Source organism: Phascolarctos cinereus, unplaced genomic scaffold (assembly GCF_003287225.1).
Source record: "Phascolarctos cinereus isolate Bilbo 61053 unplaced genomic scaffold, phaCin_HiC Scaffold_1;HRSCAF=81, whole genome shotgun sequence".
Taxonomy (NCBI): Eukaryota; Metazoa; Chordata; class Mammalia; order Diprotodontia; family Phascolarctidae; genus Phascolarctos; species Phascolarctos cinereus.
The window spans coordinates 237,171,239-237,192,927 of record NW_027555514.1 but is presented as its reverse complement, the minus strand read 5'-3'; the positions used below and the strand labels follow the sequence as shown (position 1 = coordinate 237,192,927).

Sequence of the window (21,689 nt, the reverse complement as noted above, 5' to 3'; positions counted from 1 at the left end):
GGGGACTTAGTAGCAGTCATCCCCTGTAGAACTATAAATGGCAGTAGTGTCCACTCTATAGATGGGTCAAGACCAAACAGGGCTTTCCAACCTCATCCAAGAGTACAGGAGGGAGTAGAACTTGGCCGTGGTGCCAAGTTCTCAATCTAGGGACCGAGGCTGAAGGTATGATAAAAACTCTGAATACAGTGAAGGCATACTTCTATGGGTTAAAATAAACCTAGGAGGTAAGCCAAGAAGAAGAGAGTATATTCACAACAAGTACAAGTAAAGCCTCAGGGAAAAGAATGGTTTGGACACAGGGACTCTAAGAGAAGCTAAAGGAAATGAAGCCAAAGATAAAAATGGAAATTAGAGCTCTTGAGGAAAAAAGTTAAGAGGAGAACAAATAGCTTAGAACAGAAGGTGAAAAGCCATACCCAAGTGGTGGTCTTCCTGAAGCAATGGAGCCAAAAAAATTCAATAATTCCATGAGAGAACAAGAATTATTTGAACAATGCTTTCAAAAAATCAAAAGAATATGTAAGATGTCTACAGTAAAAACAACAAATATGAGAAACAGGTCAAGAAGAGTTAATTAAAAATCATCAGATTTTTTGAAAACCATAAACAAACAAATATCAACCCCCTCTCAGATACCATATTTTAAGAAATCATCTAAGAAAACTGCTGACATATATTAGAACCAAAGGGAAAGTCAAAATAGAAAGAATCCAATGTTCATCTTCTGGAAATAAGCAAACAAATCCAAATAGAAAATTCTCAAGAAAGTCATAAAGTATAGAGCTTCCACATCAAAGAAAAATACCATCAGTAGCCAGAAACAAAGAAATCAAGTGTGAAGGAACTATAGTTGGTATCACAGAAGATTTATTAGCAGTTACTATAAAGAAGAGAAGATCTTGGAATGCAGCATATGAAAGGCAAAAGAAAAAGACTTGCAAACAAGAATAACTTACTTTGCAAAATTAAGCATAATCTTACAGAAAGGGAGGAAAACCGGATCTTTAATAGAAAAGAATGCCTTCAAGTATTCCTTATGAACAGATGACAGCTGTTTAGGATATTTGAAAGGCAACCTAGATATGTAAATTAAATTTTAGGAACTGGAAGTGGCTAAATGATGATGAAGTGCTTATGTTCTAATAGGTGGAGAATTAATAGCTTTTCTTTCAGTATCTCACTATCTTCATAAGTCAGTAAAGAAAGGAAACTACCTGGGGTAGTTTTATTCCATCTTGTTGGTTTTAATTGAGGAAAAAATGGAGGAAAAAAAGAATACATTGGGGAAGAAATGAGAAAGAAAGAGGAGGACCTTACTGTTTCTCTTATTTGAGGTATATAAGAAGACATAATATTTATTAAGATAAATAAAATTAATTAAATCTAAAAATCAATGATAATATTTATAGATGCAGAAAAAGCTTTCGACAAAATATGGCCCCCATTTTTGCTAGAATTCCTTAAAAAGATAAGAATAAATGAATCTTTCCTTAATATTTTAAGCAGTATCTATCCAAAACCAAGAGTTAGCATTGTCAGTAATGGTGGATTTCCAGTGGACTTTCCAATAAAAACAAGGATAAAGCCAGAATGTCTATTATCACTAATATTATTTGATTTACTTCTAGAAATGGTAGCTATAGCAATAAGATTTAAAAAAAGAAATTAAGGGTACAAACACAGGCAAAGGAGACACAAAATTATTTTTTTTTTTGGCAGATGACATGATTGTTTAGAGAACCCTGGAGGTTCAACAAAAAATAGATTGAAATAATAAACAATTGCAGCATAGTAGCAAGGACATAAAAGAAACTTATAAAATCTTCATCCTTTCTGTATAGTACCAACAAAACTCAATAGAAGAGACAGAAAAAGAAATTCTATTCAGAATAAATATAGAATGCTTAGGATATCTGGGAGTCCACTAATCAAGATACACCAAGAATTTTATGAATACAACTACAAAACACTTTTTACAAAAGTAAAGGATGATTCAAATAATTGGAGAAATATTAATTGCTCAAGGTTGGGCCATATTAATGTAATATAAATGATAATACTACCTAAATTACTCTACAAATTGAGTTCCATGCCAATCAAACAACTTTGAAAGACTTAGAAACTTTTTGCATTAAAAACAGTTTTGACTCCAGAAGACTAATGATGAATCATGTGTTTCAGTTCTTGGCAGAGGTGACAGACTAGTGGAACACAATGAGGATATGCATTTTTAGACAAAAACAATGTGGGAATTTGTCTTTCTTGCATATACTTATTTCCAGGAAAGGCTTTTTTTTTTTTTTAGATCATGGCAGTGGGTAGGAGGAGTTGTCAAGGGTAGAGAGATAATAATGTAAAAAAAAAGGAATAGAAGTATCAATTGAACATTTGTAAAATACCGAAAAGAGAGCAAAAGGAAGTTTATGAGTCCCACTCAAGGGCAGTGTTGGTGTTATGATATTAAATTTGATATACTTGGAAAAAAGAAAACCCAAGCTGTATATGACAGAGATTCACAGTTTCATATACAAGCTTTTCATAAGGAAAATTTTAGGCTTGTTAATCTTCCTCATGTTCATAATTAAATGGTAATGAAAATTTAGAAAATCAAAATTAGAGTCAAATTTGCCCAGGAGATGACAGCATTTTAATAAGCACTGGTTAATAAAGAAATACACAGCAGCACCCAGAGCCAACTTCTGTAATGTCAAGGGATCCCATCTTAGAAAAGGGGTGCCCTGATGAGCACACATCCAATGCCACTGATAAAATCCAATTCATACCAATGTTAATGCATCTACCTCAATGCCTCTGTTTGTGATGGGATAAATATCAAATGAACTCTTCATTTTTGGAAATCTTGTAAATGTAGCTGTCCTCTATGGAAAGGAAGAGTAATTGTTACGGTACATTAGAATTTTCCGAGCCAGTGACACCTTGTGAACAGAAAACTACTAGAGTGTATGAAGTGAGAAACCAAAACCCATCTACTTTTATCAGGGAAGTTCAGCCCTAGTTTGGAGGAGAACAAAAGGATCATGGTTTCCTTTGCCTCAAAGGGTTCGCTTTTGCCAGTGATTTTCTTTTCAGCTGATAGTGGCTTTTGGTTACCAGTGCTTATCCTTCCATCTTCTGTCTGCTTCCCAGCTGTTTAAAGCTTCTATTGGCCACTGCCATTATCTCAATTTTAATTTGGTCACTAGATACCAGGCCTTTACTGAGACAACACAACTGCATGGTTTTTTGCTCTTTTGGCCTCTTCTTTTCTAATTCAGCGGAAGGCATTGGCAACAAAGAACCAACAATACTGTCATGTTATTGAGGAGCAGCCTTGGACGTTCAACAGAATCCTCCCTATGCAACAAAGAGCCCTTGTTGGCTTGCTTATCTTTGGTCCAGAATACCTATAGAATGACGAGAACTGCAAAGAGACTTTGTATGTTTGAAGTTAAAAAAAAATTAAAAAGAGCTGGATGTAATCTCCAATGCAGAATTTCCCTCATTGTTTTTAGGGGGAAAAAAAAGATCAAAAGAATAATCTTGAAAGACTTATGCTCCTTCTCTCATGTCATTTCAGTAAAGGGAACTGAGCAAACTGCACTAGTAATTATTAACCAACTGATTCTGAACACTGATTTTCAAACGATTGTTTGCAATTTTATTATTGCCTTTATTAGGGCATTGGTAAATGTATCTCTTTCTTCTTCCCTATTTAAGATTGGAAACTAAAATTCTGCTCAACAAAGTGTGCTTTCCTATGCAACTGAAGTTATAACAGAGAGGAGGCAAATTTAGGCTTGAGGTCAGGGGAATATATATATATACACATATATATATTTTTTTAAAGTTAGAGGTAACAAAAGACAGAATTGTTGGCCTCTGAATGAAGAGGGTTCCCACCTATTCAATATGTTCCAAAAAGGGATTCTTTTTTGGATGTTAGTTGGATATAGGTAGAAGTCCCTTCTAACTCTGAAAATCTGTGATTTGGTAATATTATATGTACGCATGTATACATATTCCAAAGGTCATTTTTCTCAAATCTACATGACATCAAGGCATGGATTGAAGTCCAAGTATCTATTTAAATATGAAAGCATAAAATGAATTATAAACAAATTCAAAACTAAAATTATTAAATTCTGAATAAAATTATATACAATAAAAATTTGAATAAGTACTCACAAATCTGGCAAAGTATTTATGGCATCATCTCAAACCTTTTGTCTAAACTTAGAAATATTCTAAGTCATTGTGGCATCAACTGAGTGGTCCATTAGGGTTCATTGGTATTTTAGCAATATGCATTTAGCACCTACATGCATTTAGCTAGGCGCTGTGTTAAATGTTTCACAAATATCGTCTCATTTGAACCTCAAAGTTTGTTGTTGTTTTTCCCTTTTTATAGTGGAGGAAATTGAGGGAAATAGGCTTATGTGACTTGTCCAGGGTCACAGAGCTATTAAGTGTCTAAGACTGATTTGAACTTAGCACTTCCTGACTCTAGGCCTAGTGCTCTATCCACTCTCAATATCTTTAGCTATTCTTTTCAGATCACAATTTTCCTCATTGTGGTTTTGATATATCATTGATCTGTGTAAGAAGTTAAATGGGAATTTTTTAGGAGTTTTGCGGAAGCCAAGGAAGATATGTGAAGGCCAGCAGATGACAAAGAAAAAGTTTAGAAACTCAGAAATGCAAAAAATATATGTACAGTACTGTATAATATAATATCTTTAATACTGTAAACATCCCATAAAAGAAAAAGTAAAAATTCAGACTTCTCTGGTATGAAAGGAGGGCCAAAAATTTTTACACAGATTTTACAGATCATGGGGGCACTATGTTGTGGAAAGGATAACTGTGTATCAATATCTATCAATAGAATTTGACATCAATCTCATGAAAATGTCCTTTGAGCAAATTGTGTGTGGCAGAGACCACCAACCTCTTAGTGGGGTGGGGAGAGTTTACTTTTCATTTCCTATGGCATGGAGACCACTAGAGATTGGGATTCAGATGCAGATAGAAAAAGGATCTGTTACTAAATATGATACTCCCCTTCTAGAAATCCTGGGAGTGTCAATGACTTATTTCCACAATCAGAAACCCTGAAAGAGTAAGGATTGGTGGTGGGGTGGGGTGGGGAATTAGGGTAGGTAAAAAGAGAATTGTTCCCTTGGTGTTCAATTTATTTGGCTGAATTCCTGGAGGTAGGTGCTAATATCCTGATATTAGCTCAGGATAGTAACACAGTCTATTAATTAATGTCAGAAGGGTCTGATGTGGACCATAATAACTTATAGGCCACTCCTTAGCTTACTACTTCACTTCTTCTTGTATTTGGTCTCATTCTGAATTCTAGGATATATCTAGGAGCATGTTTAGATATTTCCTCAATAATTACTAACTTACAACACATCTATCATTAATTAATTAGCTTGGTGCTCCCACCCCAGTTTATTAAATGTTTATTTAATAAATTCCAGGAATGTCTTTCCTCATAAGCAGTTGCTCATACCTCTCTTGATATCAATACATCTGACCTAAGACTAAATAAATATTGAAGCTCCTGTATATAATATTTATTAACAATGTAATAAATAATAACATAAAGACACAAATAATTATTTACAATGTTTTAACGATGAAAATGACCATAGCCAGAGTCACCTCTACCTATCACTGTAATTGCAGATGATTTCTGGAGACATGATTCTGCCATTCAGTTTGCTCAAGGTACCAAGCAAGATTTTCCCCAAGAACTTTCTTTATCTTCTTTGAAAGATAACAGTTTCATTAGGAAAATAAGTTTCCTCTATCTTCTTTCTTTATCTTTTCTATAGTTTCTTTCAAGCCATAACTCTTGACCCTCCTTAGACTAATTTCTCATAAAATTTCCTTTATAATGTTTTGTCATAAAATATCAATTGACACAGATTTTTCCAAAGTATTTCCTAATTTCTTGCTCACTGTTTTGTCCACAGTTTCTCTCAAATCGTCTGCACTAACTCTCTCTTTAGTTTCTCAGAAATGGCCAGCCTCTACTGCTGAATCCTAAACTTCCTATTTTGCCCTTACAGTTACATAGTTATAGCCTCTGTAGGACAGGCTTTTGAAATGGGTGTTAGACCTGTTAGGTATTTATTTTGATAAAGCGCTATTAGCAATATGGGGTAAAGCTTACAAAGTGTTGATTCATGAGAACCCTATGAAATGGGCAATGCAAAAGTTAGTTCTCCCATTTTATAGATGAGGAAACTGAGGTTCAATGACTTGCCCGTATTAATACAGTCAGTAAATATCAGAACAGGAATTTGAAATCTTGTTTCTTGAATCCAACCAAATCTAATGTGATTTCTATTATATTATGATGTCTTTCTTGTCTTTAAGATTTTGGCAAGTGGTCTCTGAAAATTGATACATATACCTTTCAGTCCCAATCTCTCAACTTTCTTTTTTCCTTTACTTGTTTGAGTGAGTGTACATAGTCGTTATCATGAAATTCAGCAACCATTTATAAAACACTTGCTATGTGCAAACAGCTATATTGGGCACCGAGAACACAAAGACTAAACCAAAAAATGGTCCCTGACTTCATCATATATTGAGGAGGGGAGAGATATGCCTGTCAGAGCATAAGTAAGTTTAATTGGAGGAGGAAGAGAACACTGAAAACATATCAAGAAAGGCTTCCTTCCTAGGAAAGGAACAGTTAGGTGAAACTTCAAAGGATGCTAAAGATTCTATGAGTATCTCTCTCTCTCATGTATGTATGATATATCTACACCTGAGAAATACAATTATTTATATAACACATGGTAAAATAGGCTTACTATATTTAAATAACATTTATACATTGATATTTAAATATATTATATTTATATTAAAATCCTATTTGAATAATATGCATACACACACATATATTCAAACCTATGATTTCAAGGCAGAGGCAATTCCTGGTAAGGACACTCCTGTGGCCAATGCAGACCCAAATATGCTCTGCAACTTAAAAGAGTCTTCCAGATTTTCCTGTGGATGTCTTTTCTGGGGGGTTAAGTGACTTGCCCAAGGTCATGCAGCTGGTCAGAGGTGAGACTTGAACTCATGCCTTTCTGACTCCAAGATCCATTCTCTAGCTATTATGTCATGGTGCCTTATATTAATATTAGCATTGATAATTCATTTGCATATGCCTTAAAGCTGATGAACTCAGTCATAGTTTGAAGGAGAGAATGAATTCAACCCCTTCATTTTACAAACCAGTACAACTAAGACCAGATAATGAAGTAACAGTGATTTTAGAATCCTAGTTTGATCACTTCCTACCTGTGTTACCTTGGGAAAGTTCCTTCACTCCTCTGGGCCTTGGTTTCCTCATCTGCCTAATGAGGAGATTAGACTAGATAATGTCTAAGCTTTCTTGTGGCTCTAAATCCCATGATCCTAGTGGTGGATCAATTCTGAATAGGCAAATTCAACATTTAAATGATCTCATGAGCCCAAATTGATCCTAAATGGCTGTGTTATTTCAATTATACTTACAGGGATTGAAGACTTCTCAAATTCTGGAGAGCTTCTGCAGGGACCTGTTTTAGCTGATTATTCTGCAGCATACTGGCATGAAAAAAAAGAACAAAACAGAAGTACATTATTAACGTAAATAGCAAAGGAAGTGATGTTACTGAAAGAACACACTGAAATTTATCTGCTGCTGAACAGAGAGAATAATGTTGGCAACAAAAAGATGCCATATATTTGGTAAACTGAGGTCCTGTTTGCTAATAAGCTTAATAAATTGAAATCTTATGTTGTGGTAACAAATGTCAGTACAATTAAATTCACTGAGCTTTTATCAAGCATCTACTTCCGGTCACAGTTCTCGGCACTGGGGATAAGGACAACAATGAAATAGTCCTTCCTCTCAAGGAACTTACCTTCTATTGGGGGAGAGTATAACATAGATAAGTAAATATCAAGTAATTCAAAAAGGGGCTCTTTGAATAATAAATGAGGGCTCAGGAAAGGCTTCCTGGGAGAGACCCTGGAAAGAGGGAAGGAATCTTTTGTGAGGAGGTGAAAAAAAGCAAGTTATTTTAGGAATGGGGTTTAGCCTATGCAAAGACATGGAAATATTCAGGGGCAGCTCCAGGTTGGTAGGAGGCATAGAAGAGAATGTAGGACCTGGAGTCTGTAAGATCTGGTTTGGAATCTTGCCTGAAATATTTAATAGTGCTATGACTCTGGGCAAGTCATTTAACCTCTCTCCTACCCGTAATTTCCTTATCTATAAAATGGGGATTAACACCTACCACAAAAGGTTGGTGCGAGGATAAAATTACATACATATATGTGTGTGTGTGTGTGTGTGTGTGTACATTCCTTCCTTCTTTTTTCTTTCTTTTTCCTCTCTTTCTTTGTTTCTTTCCTTTCTCTCTGTCTGTCTCTCTGTCTCTGTCTGTCTGTCTGTCTCTCTTTCTTTCTCTTAAAATGCTAGTTGTTGTTATTGTCAGGCCAGCTTGGCTGGAACATAAAGAGTGAGTGAAGGGGAGGAATAGAAAGGTAAGTGGCAGCCTGATTGTGAAAGTCTGACTGACAGGCTGAGGAGATTTCATTTTACCTTCTCTTAGAGAGCGTTCAGAGCTGCTATCAATATTTGCACATGGGAGTGACACAGTCAGGGCTGCGATCAAGAAATGTTAGTTTGGCAGCTGTGTGGAGGATGAATTAGAGTGAACCGTTTAAGGATGTTTGTAACAGAACCTAGTAAATTGGGGAGGAATGGAATTAAAAATCTTGTGAAGTCAAATGCATTATTATCCAGTGGTCAAGGTACTCATTAAGGACTTTAATGAAGCCTGGAACAGTTAGGTTCAAACAAAGTGATATTTAGAATCGACACTAGAAATGTGAGCCACAATCCAAACGTGTGCATTAAGTTCTTCACAGCTGCAGAAATTAAGACTTGTCGAGATGCTTGATCTGACTAATGCCTATACTTAACTGGACAAAGCAAAGTACAGCTTGAATTGCCCTTATGTCACCTTGCACTAGTTGATCTCTCATTAAGATTGTCATGATCTGACCTTCTTCCCAAAATGATTACCAAGTTGTGGGGAGTGTGGGGCTTGGGTTATGAATTACAGTATTTGCTCATTCTTCATGCAATCATCCAATAAGATAAAATTAATAGAAATAAATACAAAATTGTATACTTGGTTCCCAAAATCGATTTCACAGGTACAAGATGGGGAAAGAGATGGTTCCAAACAAGTTTGCCTGAAAAAGTTTTTGAGGGTTTGAGTGGGCTGTAAGTTCAATACATGTCAGCTGTGTGCTTAGGTCACATTCAGAGAGGCATAGTTGCCAGAAATGAGGAGGTGATAATTTTGCTATATATGTCACTGGACAGACCACATCTGGGATATTCTTTTTGTTTCTAGGCACCACAGATTAAGAAGGATATGGATTAGCTGGAAAAGGACCAGAGGTAGGCAACCAGGATGGAGAAGGAATTCAAACCCATATCATATGAGAATGAGATGAAGGAAAGAGGAATCTTTAGACTGGAGAAAGGAAGATTCTGGGAGGGCGAGGTGGCTGTTTTCCACTACTTGAAAAACTAATCCGGGAATGAGATATTAGACTGTTTCTGCTTGTTCTCAGAGGGGACGGCAACAGGCACAAACTGGAAAGGAGCAAATTTAGGCTTGTTGTTTCCTAACAGGACCCTTGGGCATCCCTAAGACCCTTTCAGGCTGTCCACAACGTCAACATTTTTTTTCATAATAATATGACGTTTTAATTTATAATGTGGTAAATATCAACAGATATAACCCATGTAGACAAAAGTTCTTTGAGAAGTCCTCCATAATTTTTAAGAGTGCAAAGTGGTCCTGAGATAAAAAAAGGTTTGAGATACACTCCTCTGGAAGCAGGGGGTCTTTGCTGGAGATATTCAAATAAAGGTTTGATGATCATTTGTTGGGGATATTATATTAGAGATTCTCTTTTTGGGCATGGGTTGGACTAGATCCTTACTGAGGTCTCATTCAATGCTGAAATTCAATAATTATATGTAATTGAGTCAAGTATCAGTAAGTTGAAGGAAATGGGGATACAGAAGTAACCTTCTTTATAACTTTATTTCCCCCTCCCTCCATTTCTGCCTCTATAAAGACCTGGTCTCTGAGAATGAATTATATTTAGGGCTTTAATAGTAAAAACAAACATGTATGCCAGATTTAGTGGTTTTCTTCTGTTCCTCATAGACAGCACTTTCCTATCTCTCTGATTTTGCACAAAATATGCCTGGAACACACTCCTTCTCACCTCCACATTTTAGAATCCCTAATTTCCTTTAAAGTTCAGCTCATTACTTTCTGCATTAAGCCTCCCTTTCCCCATCTTGTATTTATGTGTTTATTTTGTATGTATTTTACTAGGTACATGGTAAAATGTAAGCTCTTTGAGGACAGGACTGTCTCATTTTTATCTTTGTATTCCTATTAGAATACAACATAGAAGGTGTTTAATAAATACCTGTCAGGTAATTGATTTATCACCCTAACCCTAACTTCATGTGCTGAGATTCTATTTCCAAGTAATTTTTTCTGACAAGCTCCCAAATCCATGGTATCAAATCTATTATTTAAATCCTAATCCTATGCTAAGATATTTTTTTTGAATGTGTAGGGTTTTATTTGCATTTATTCTTCCAAAAGGCAAAACAAAAGTGATTTAAAACTTGTCCTTATAAATCTTCAACAATCATTGGCAGGCATTAATTGGAAAATCCTGCTTCTACTTAAGGTATTTTCGACTGGAGAAAACAAAAAGATTTTATAGCACTTTGGAGTACAATGAAAAAAGCTTTCACAATAGCTAGTGGTTTCTTTTAAAAAGTGATTCTGAAATGACTGCTTTGAATATAAATAGATTAGGCTACTAACTAAATATGGGTCTAGGTCCTTATAAATTTATTTTTCTCACCCACACTGGTATAAGAAAATAAAATGAAACACTTTCTCTGAAAGTAAAGGATCGCTTCATATTTCCATAATTCCTCTCACTTTAGGACCTTTCAAGCCCTTTATAAACATTAGTTAATTCATATAGCATCCCTCTGCTGCAGTAACTGGACAATTATTTGTAACTCCTTTTATTAGTGTGTGCATATATGTGTGTGTGTGTGTGTATAAATGTATGTATGCATGTGTATGTATGTATGTGTGTATGTATCCACCCACATGATTTGATAAAGATGGAGCAGAGACAGAGTTGAAGTGACTTATTAAAAGGCCATCTAATGACTCTGAGACTCTGGGAGGAACCCCCCCCCCCATTCTTAGCAAATTCCAGCAAACAAGAAGAATCAAAATCTGTTCCTGTGTTTCAATGCCCAGGAATTCCCAGGGGCTGCCTAAGTCTGAATCTACAGAGCTACTTATATAATTCTATCCCCAACACAGCCCTACTGCTCACCACTATGGAGACTTTGTTTTGGTCCAGGGAGGGCAGGCAGTCAAATCATTCCTTGCCTGAATAGATCAGTCTTTTTCACAACAAGAATTTGCAGCCTCACAGGAATAACACGGTTCAGGAAGTGATGGACAAATGCCATTGCACTGGGCTTTGAGCAGCCTGGAGCCAAGTACTTGTTCTTGAAAGGACAGTCTGTACATGGAACAATTATCTGAGATGTTCCTCACTCTCCATAGTTAACTCTTACAGGATTTGGATGAAAAGCTTATTTGGCCAAAATGGGGGTATCGCTCTTATTAAGCATTTCAAATATTAGGCCCAGTTCTTTTTCCTGCATTTTCCCTTCCTAACTTCTCAATATCCCTGTCTCTATTCTTTTCCCATGTTCCTTTTGATGATGCTGGTCTGTTGCTCAACCCTTCAGTCTCTCATCTTCAAAATGGAACTAATACTTACATTATCTACCCCACAGAAGTTGTAAGGAAGTTGCTGTATAAACTATACAAATGCTAATTGACATTTATAATAACATTGTACAAAATACCAGTTATCATTTATAATAATAATAACATCAAATGCTGTGTTCGTATAAGAGATTAACAAAGGGGAGAAGTGGAAAAGAAATAAGGATGTAAAGCCCATTAAATATATATTAATTATTATTAAATATAATTTATAATTAATTTATATAAATTCTGTGCTATATTATTAATTATATATTATACATTATTATATGTTAATTTATATAATTAAATTCAAATTAATTATTATTATTAGGCATAGAGTATTCATTTGAAGTAATCTTATAATTCCTGGATATTACAGGAGGTGTTCCAAAAGTCTTATTACACTATGACTTTTGGGACACTTTGTAAATTTGTGAGAAGCTGCAAGGTATAATACAGAGGTATCAAACAATGTTAGGGCCAGCAGTACTCTCAAGTTCTGCCTGAACCAGATTAAGATGTAATCGGGAAAAGGTCAAAATAAAAAAAAATATGTAATATTACAATTTAAAACTAAGTCAGTAAGCCTGGCTTGCAGGGTTCCTTATGCATATTTGAGTATGGCACCATTGGTGGCTAGAAGGCTGGCTCTGGATTCAGGAAAACCTGGCTTCAAGGCCTACATCTCATATGCTGGCTGTGCATTCATGGACAAAACAGTTAAATTTTCCAGGCTCCCAGACAACTCTTTTAATTACAGAAGAATTGTTGACCTATATTGGTGGAGCACATTTCCACATATCCTTAGTCCATACTGATGAAATCACAGATCTGAAGATACATATGAACCTATCCTGATCATTCTCATCTCTGATGGCACTTTATAACAATCATAGACAAAACAGAAACATTTCCGAAATAGGACCTGAAAATCCATCTTTAAAAAGCATGTCTGTATCAAAGATTCTTTACTAGAGGTCAAAGAATTGGGGGACATATTTGAAGGGGTCCATGGATGGGGAAAAATCATCTTTTTTTCACTAAATTTTGATTTCCTTTGTAATTCTATGTATTTCATTTTATGTATTTAAGGTATTTTCCTGAGAGGGGTCCATGGGCTTCATCATCCTGCAGAAAGGGGTCTACAAGTCTTTGTTTTGGCAGAGTTAGGAGTTGTGGAAGTACCTGGTGGCATTCCCCTCCTGATGAAAAGGGGAGAGAACATTATGAGCTTAGAGTTATCCACCTGGGCTACCAAATTCATCAGAAAAGAATGTAGTCAGGGTGGTGTGGTAGATAGAACTCTGGGCCTGGAATCACAAAGACCTGAGCTCAAAGTCAGCCTCAGACACTTACTGGCCATGTGACCTTGGGCAGGTCACTTAACTTTGCTTGCCTCAGTTTCCTCAACTGTCAAATGGAGATAAGAATAGCACTTACCTGCTAGGATTTGTTGTGAGGACCAAATGAGATAATATTTGTAAAGTACTTTGAAAATTTTAAAACTCTGTATCAATGCTTGCTATGATTAAAAGTACTGAATACTCAACTACTTTGTGTAGACACTAACTTGTCAATAAAAAATAGGTTTCTTACTTTGGAGTACATAGGAGAGAGGTATTAAAGCAAAATATTGTTTCTGCTGAAATATCACATGTTTGGTACTGGGGGAAGGAGATAGGAAGATAAATTAGTTAGGGTCCTTGCTTTCAAAGAGATCATTCCTAGGCAATTCTCAAAAAAAGTAGCCAATGGATTGTGTGTGTGTGCTTTCAAATGGAACCAGATCAAATGTGATGCACAGAATATTGATGATGGTCGGGGAATAATATTAAAGTGCCTTCTTGGTGCATTAGACAATCAGGTTGCAGTCTCCTTTAAAAACTTTGTTTAGCATACAACACATATTTCACTGACTCATATCCTTACTCCTAGAGGATGTTATCCCATTCACTTTTGGAGCTCCCACCCTAGGGCTCAGTCCAACTGATTGGTGACTGAGTGCAAACTAGCCCGCTTAGCCCACCCCATCTCCTGAATGGCTGCAGATCAGGTACCAGACCATGCTTCATCTTTACATTCCATCTAGCCACCATCTTGCCATCTGCTTGCCCCTGCTCAGGCACTCCTCCCGCCCTCACTCCCCACTTATCCATCCCTTTCTCTCACAGCAATTAAAACAAGAGTACCATTACTTTGGAGGGGTAGCTACATAGCACAATAGATAGAGCACTGCGCTTAGAATCATGAGTTCAAATCTGGCCTCAGACACTTACTACCTGGGCAAGTCACTTAACTCTGTTTGCCTCAGTTTCTCATCTATAAAATGAACTGGAGGAGGAAATAACAAATCACTCCAATATCTTTGCCAAGAAAATCCCAAATGGGGTCAGAAAGAATTGGACATGACTGAATGACAACTGTTTCTTTTGGAAAGAGAATATCGATTCCTTGACCTCCACTTCCCTATAAGCTTTGTGTTTCCTTATTAGACTATAAGTTCTTTGAGGGCAAAAACTGTTTTCTTATTTTAAAAATTATATGTCCAGTGCTTAGCACAGTGCCTGCCACATAGTAAACACTTAATGTATACTTTTAATGAATTCATTGATATAGAAGATAGGTGTACATAACTCAAAACGAAACCTAGTAGAATGTAAGCTCCTTGAGGGCAGGGACTCTTTTCTTTTTCTTTTTCTTTTTGTCTTTGCAAGAGATTACCAAGAGACTGCAGATCCTTTGGCATATTAGAGCCTAACCCAATCCTTAGCATAGTGCCTTGCATGTTCTATGCCCTTATTAAGTTCTTGTTGAATTGAACTACATTGATGAAGAGAAAGATGAATGACTCTTGAATACATACATACACACACACACTCACACACACACACACACACACACACTCAATCTGAATAATTCATACGACAGAGGTACTTTTACTATCCTAAATAGATAATTTTGGCATAAGAATTCAACCCTCCCCCCAACCCTCCAGTTATTTATATACTAGCAATTATATGGACTCAGTCTGTTAGTACTGAATAAATGTTTTGTTAAATGAGCTCAAACACTGAGGGCAGCATAATGAATTTAGTTACTATTTAATAACCTTTCAAAACATAGATTAGGAGAATGATCAGTTTAATTTTTAAATGTTCCCTCACTTTAATTGTGTCATCTATATTTACACAATGCCAAACAGAAATAAGTCACTTATCTAGAATGTTTCAAACATCTAATTGATTGGTGTTGTGGAGATGGCTGGTCATGGACACAGCTGCCAAAATCATCTTTGTAGAACACAAGTTGCCTGTGTCACTCCACTTTATGAGAAACCTCAATGGCTCCCTATTGCTGTTAGGGTAAAATGCAAATTTTTCATTGTGACCTTTAAAACCCCTCACAATCTGGCTGTAGCCGACTTTTCTCGGTTTATTGCCCATTCTACCCTCCACCAGCTCTACTTTTCTATTAAAACTGTCTACCCTGCATTGGGCATACCATCTGTCACCTCCAGGCTTTTGCAAAGTTGTCCTCCATACCTCCAACTCCCTCTTCATCTCTTCCTTTTAGGATTACAAGCTTCCTTCGAGGTTTAGCTCCTCAAAGGAACTAGTTTCTTAGTCTCCTTCCTTAGTTTCCTAAGGAAAGCCTTTCCCGATTCCCTTAGTTGTTTATGCCCCACCCCCTTAGATTATCACGTATATGCCTATCCTTTTATATGCTCTATCATCCCTTCTAGAATATAAGCTTCTTGAGGGCAGGAGCTGTTTTTCATTTTTGTTGTTATATCCCCAGTGCCTTGTACAATACCTTGCACATAGTCAGCACTTAATAAATCCTTGTCGACAGGTAGCTAGGTGGAGCAGTGGACAGAGTGCTGGCCCTGGAGTCAGGAGGACCGGAGTTCAAATCTGGCCTCAGGCCAGATCCTTGACACTTACTAGTTATGTGACCCTTGGTAAGTCACTTAACCTCAATTGCGTAAATAAATGCTTGTTGTATTGGATTTTATCATCACCAGAATGCTGATGAGTTCTGGAAAAATTGCAGCTGAAACTGCCTATATGGCACCAAAACAACTAATTAAGAAAAAAAAAAACAAAACCAAAACTGAGTCATTTACAGAGACCAAAAACTATTTGCTTTTCTGAATTCGATTAAAGAAAATATTTGCATTCACATTCATTTTATGTGGAAATAAGAGCTAAGCCTATTTAAATGCAATATGCTGTGCCTAAATGTTCCTCTCGGTAAGTTAAACATTGCAAGAAAGGGAAAACAATAGAAAATGCCCTCTGAGACTAAGTGACTTTTAAAGTCAGTACCAGATTAATTCCAATTTGCATTCTCACTCTTACTTACCCAGGGGACCTCCCCCTGCCCCAAAGAGCTAACTTGAAAGTGAATGGGAGATAAGAAAAGATGAGAAAATGTATCCTCTCCCTCTTTGCAGAAGTGAGATATTATGAGGGAACAAATTTGCTCATATTCATGCAGCGAGCAGGTTAACTAAGACAGGAGGAGAATCTTAAGTTTCCTGATGTTTGAAGGCAAGACATGTATTTATTTTTTTTCTTCCACAGCACCGCACCACACGTGGCCTTGTACAGACCCATTTTGGAACTGAGAGATGTCTGTGAGACCCTGATCTTTGTCCCCCCACCCCCAAAAACATTAGGTTTTATTATTGCTGCCTTCCGGCACTTAGGGGTCTAATGCTATGCATCTTTCTCTGTTCTCCTCCTCTGTTTATTCATGTTCATTTCAATGCTCCATAGAAGAAATTGATGATTGAAGATGCAGTTACCGATGTAGAGTGACAACTGAACTCTCCTTAAAACCAGATGGTCACGTCTGGATTTTTTACTTGGTTTTAAGACAGATCGTACACCCTGGAACACCAGTGGAACCATTAACCATATGTCTCTGAAATCTGCAAACAACAAAGCATCTTGAATTTCTGTAATCATTATGTCTCTGAGTCCTGTGGGGCTGGGCCCCTTTGTAACAGTCCGGATGCAAATGGGCCAAACATTCAGTCACCTTTGAGAGTTCATTGAGAGGGCAAATAATGGTAGAACGGAGGGACAGGAACGAATAACCCATGAATGAAGAAAGTGTCTTATAAGTCCAAAAACGGCAGGATATTCCCTCTATTTTCAGTCAACAAGAATTTATTAAGCATTAGGTGCGAAGAGCTGTCAGATATAGCTCACGTGTTGATTTTGTCGAACTCCCCCCACTTCCTTTAAAAAAATTCTTTCTTACAGTGGATGGTTTCCTGAAGAAGGGATGGAGGAGGAATGCATTCAGAAATAAAAATGATGTAGAAACAAAAGGTATCTATGAACAAGATAAATTAAAAAATAAAGGCAACAGGAGATATGAGAAGCTCAGGGATTCTAACATCTAGTAAAATGTGAGCTCCTTGAGAGCTGGGACTGTTTGACTTTTCTATTTGTGTCCCCAGCACTTAATGCAAGTCTTTGCACATACTAAGTGATTAATAAATGCTTCATTCATTCATTCATTCCCATAAACAAAGTTTTCTTTAATATAGATGTGGCATGTGGATATGGAATCATAGATCAAGAGCTTAAAAGGACCTCAGAGGTGGTCTAATGAAGGGGAGAAGAAGGGAATAAGCATTTATACAGCACCTACTGTGTGCCAAGCACTGGGTTACACAACTAGTAAGCGTCTGAGGTCAGATTTGAACTTCAGTCTTCTTGACTCTAGGCACAACGCTCTTATCCACTGTACCACCAATTGCCTCTAGTAAGGCTAAGGGACAAAGGGGTGACAGAGGGAATTCCTGGGTGAGGAAACTCTCTCTACTAATGCAAGTTATCACCTGCTGTGCAATTTCTTCATGTTGTTGTTCAGTCGTTTTCAGTCATGTCTGATTTTCTGTGACCCCATTTTAGGGTTTTCTTGGCAAAGATACTAGACTAGTTTGCCATTTCCTTCTCCAGCTCATTTTACAGATGAGGAACTGAGGCAAACGGGATTAAGTGACTTGGCCAGGGTCATACAGCTAGTAATGTCGGAGGCCATACGACCTCAGGAAGACGAGTCTTCCTGACTTCAGTCCTGGGGCTCTATCCACTGTGCCACCTAGCTACCTCTGTGCAATTTATAGTCTTAGATAATTACTGAAAGCACTGAGAGTTTGACATTTACCCAGGGTCACATAACCAGTACGCGGCAAAGGTGGACCTTGAACCCAGATATTCTTAACTTTGAGGGTGCTTCACTATTCTCCACTATGACATGCCAAATCATTTGGAAATCTGCAATTCTCAAACCCAGGCTCAAGGCCATGTAGAAAAGGTTACTTGATATTTATATCCTTTCGATATGGTTGGTGGAGACTGGGAAAACAACTCCAAATATGTAATTAGTCTATTATCAAATAACATTAGGGGGACAATAATCCAATCAGTTCTCAAAATGCTTAAAGCCTCTCTTCATTTTTCATCATCAGGCAACCTCAAGGAACTCTTCCTTTGAGAAAATATTCTGAAAAGTTTGGGTTGTTGATAAACCAGATACTAATTGATCATTAGCTTACTTTGAAGAAAACACTCATTCCGGCTCTCAACCGATGTTGGGCTTTGTGAGGGTGGTGGTGACATTTTTTCCGTAAACAAATATAGAAAAGTGCAATGAAGTTTTATGGTACAGTGTATTTGGCCTCCAGATGCAGTATATGATGTGGTCTAAACAGTTCGTTAGAGGGAGACAAACTTTACAAGTTAATTACCTGCCTGGAACACTTCAGGCTTGAAATCAGAAATAGATCAACATACTGCATAGTCTACTTACAGCACTTTAAGGCGGAAAAGGCCAGCGAACGCTCCCTCGGGGATGCCTGTCAGTCCATTTCCTGCGAGTCGCCTACAGGAATCGAAAGAGAGGGGAGGGGAGATAGTCAATACATTTCTTTTTGTGTGGAATTAATTTCATTGTTAAAAAAAAGCAACACAATTAGGTTCCAACTACAGATGCCACAAAAATTGTAGAGCATTGTTTAGTTATCACAAATATTTTAAAGGAAAAAAAATCCTGCACATTAACAAATTGTTGGCAGCTGGAATGCAAGAGGGGAAAGAAACACAGTTAATTACTAATTTCACTATAAACTGGTTTGATGACTTTCACTGTAGATCTAATTGTTGGTGTTGTTTTAAATTGCAGGTGAGAGCCAGTATTGTAGAGTAAACTTCTAAAGTTGCCAATGGAAGAATGTGGCTATCATTTATATATGTGTGTGTGTCTACGTATGTATGTATGTATATACATACACGGATATGCATAGATATAGTATATGTGTATCTGTGTGTATACACACACACACACACACACACACACACATATTTCTTTTCTTTTTTTTTTTGTGGGGCAATGGGGGTAAGTGACTTGCCCAGGCTCACACAGCTAGTAAGTGTTATGTCTCTGAGGCCACATTTGAACTCAGGTCCTCCTGAATCCAAGGCCAGTGCTCTATGCACTGTGCCACCTAGATGCCCCACACATGTATATTTCTGCCAGCGGAAGAACATAGCTGCTCTCTCTCTTTCTCATTATATACACACACATGCACATACTCATATACATACACATCTATATTATACACACATATCTGCCCGTGGAATAATGTGGCTACCATATATGCGTGTATACACATGTACACACATATATCTATAACTATACATCTGACAAAGGAAGAATGTGGCTATATATACACATATATACACACATGTACATATGTATGTGTATATGTGTATATGTAATATACACACACATATATATTTCTACCAGTGGAAGAATGTAACTGCTCTCTCTCTGCACACACACACACACACACACACACACACACACTCACATACATACACATATATATATATATTATACACACATATCTGCCTGTGGAATAATGTGGCTACCATATATGCGTGTATACACATGTACACACATATATCTATATCTATATCTATATCTATATCTATATCTATATCTATATCTATATCTATATCTATATCTATATCTATATCTATATCTATATCTATATCTATATCTACATATCTGACAAAGGAAGAATGTGGCTACATATACACATATATACACACATGTATATATGTATGTGTATATGTGTATATGTAATATACACACACATATATATTTCTACCAGTGGAAGAATGTAACTGCTCTCTTTCTGCACACACACACACACACACACACACACACACACACACATATATATATATATATATTATACACACATATCTGCCCGTGGAATAATGTGGCTACCATATATGTGTGTATGCACATATACACACATATATCTATATCTGTATTTATATATCTGCCTGTGGAACAATGTGGCATATGTGTATGTCTGTATACATATGCATATATATGTCTCTATGTGTGTATATGTATACATACATATGTATATGCACATATCTATATTACGGACTGATGATTTCATTAGTATGGGGGAGTTCCAGGTATGGAAACTCCTCCCACTGATCCAGATAAGCTACTCATTGATAAGTGTAACAGATTATATAGATGTAGAACTAGAAGGGAATTTAGGGGTCACCCAGGTGTCAAACAGGTGAAACCCCCAACATGTCTAAGTATAGCTGAACCAGGTTAAAAAGTAGGTCAGATCTGTTTTTAATGTGTTGCTGTATTAATAAAAAAAGAAACATAAACACCTGAGGCTTTCTAAGGTAATATGTAGCCTGAAAGGATTCTCAGGTATGGTTTAATACTCCCTGTTTATATTTGAGTTTAATACCATTGGTCTGGGCAGCTAGGTGGTACAGTGGATGGAGTGCCAGGTCTAGAGTCAGGAAGACCTGAGTTCAAATGTGATCTTAGACACTTATTAGCTGTGTGACCCTGGGTAAATCACTTCATCCTGACTGCCTCAGATTCCTCATCTGTAGAATGAGCTGGAGAAGGAACTGGAAAATCACTCTACTATCTCTGCCAAGAAAATCCCAAATGGGGGGCAGCTAGGTGGCACAGTGGATAGAGCACCGGCTCTGGAGTCAGGAAGACTTGAGTTCAAATCGAGCCTCAGACACATAACACTTAGTAGCTGTGTGACTCTGGGCAAGTCACTTAACCCCAGTTGCCTCAAAAAAAAAAAAAGAAAAGAAAATTCCAAATGGGGTCAAGAACAGTTGTATTCAACCGAAACAAGTGAACAACAATCACTGATCCAGTCCAATCTTCTTATTTTACAAATGGTGAAACTGAAGACCAGAGAGGCAAAGTGCCTTTGCATCCAAGGTCATGTATGCAATCAGTGGCAGAACCAAGATTTGAACCAAGGTTCTCTAACTCCAGACATGGTACTTTTTCCAGTTGTTAGACATCTTAAAATTGCCCAGGGCATTGAGAAGTTAAGTTTCTTGCCCATGGCACACATCTGGTATGTGTCAGAGGGCAGGATTTGAACCCACGTCTTTTCCTGATTCTGTCTGGAGATCATTTGGTCATATGTTCATGAAACTAGTGTGATGGCAGCCAAAGACAGTGTGGTGTAGTGGATAGGGGGCTGGATTTGGAATCAGAAAGTTGTTGTTCACTTGTGTCTGACTCTTTGTGACTCTATTCGAGATTTTCTTGGCAGACACCAGAGTGGGTTGCCATTTCCTTCTCCAGCTCATTTTACAGATGAGGAAACTGAGGCAAACAGGTTAAGTGACTTGCTCAGGGTCACACAGCTAGTGT

The 21,689-nt window shown here is 37.1% G+C and overlaps 1 protein-coding gene across 1 annotated transcript in view; it reads right to left on the bottom strand.

Moving 5' to 3' along the window:
- The window catches only part of LGR5 (leucine rich repeat containing G protein-coupled receptor 5), a 194,025-nt gene that overhangs the window by 68,114 nt on the left and 104,222 nt on the right, over window positions 1-21,689 (bottom strand). The window contains 2 exon segments of the mRNA XM_020968899.2: window positions 7,549-7,620; window positions 18,765-18,836. Coding sequence (XP_020824558.1) covers window positions 7,549-7,620; window positions 18,765-18,836 — 144 coding nt within the window.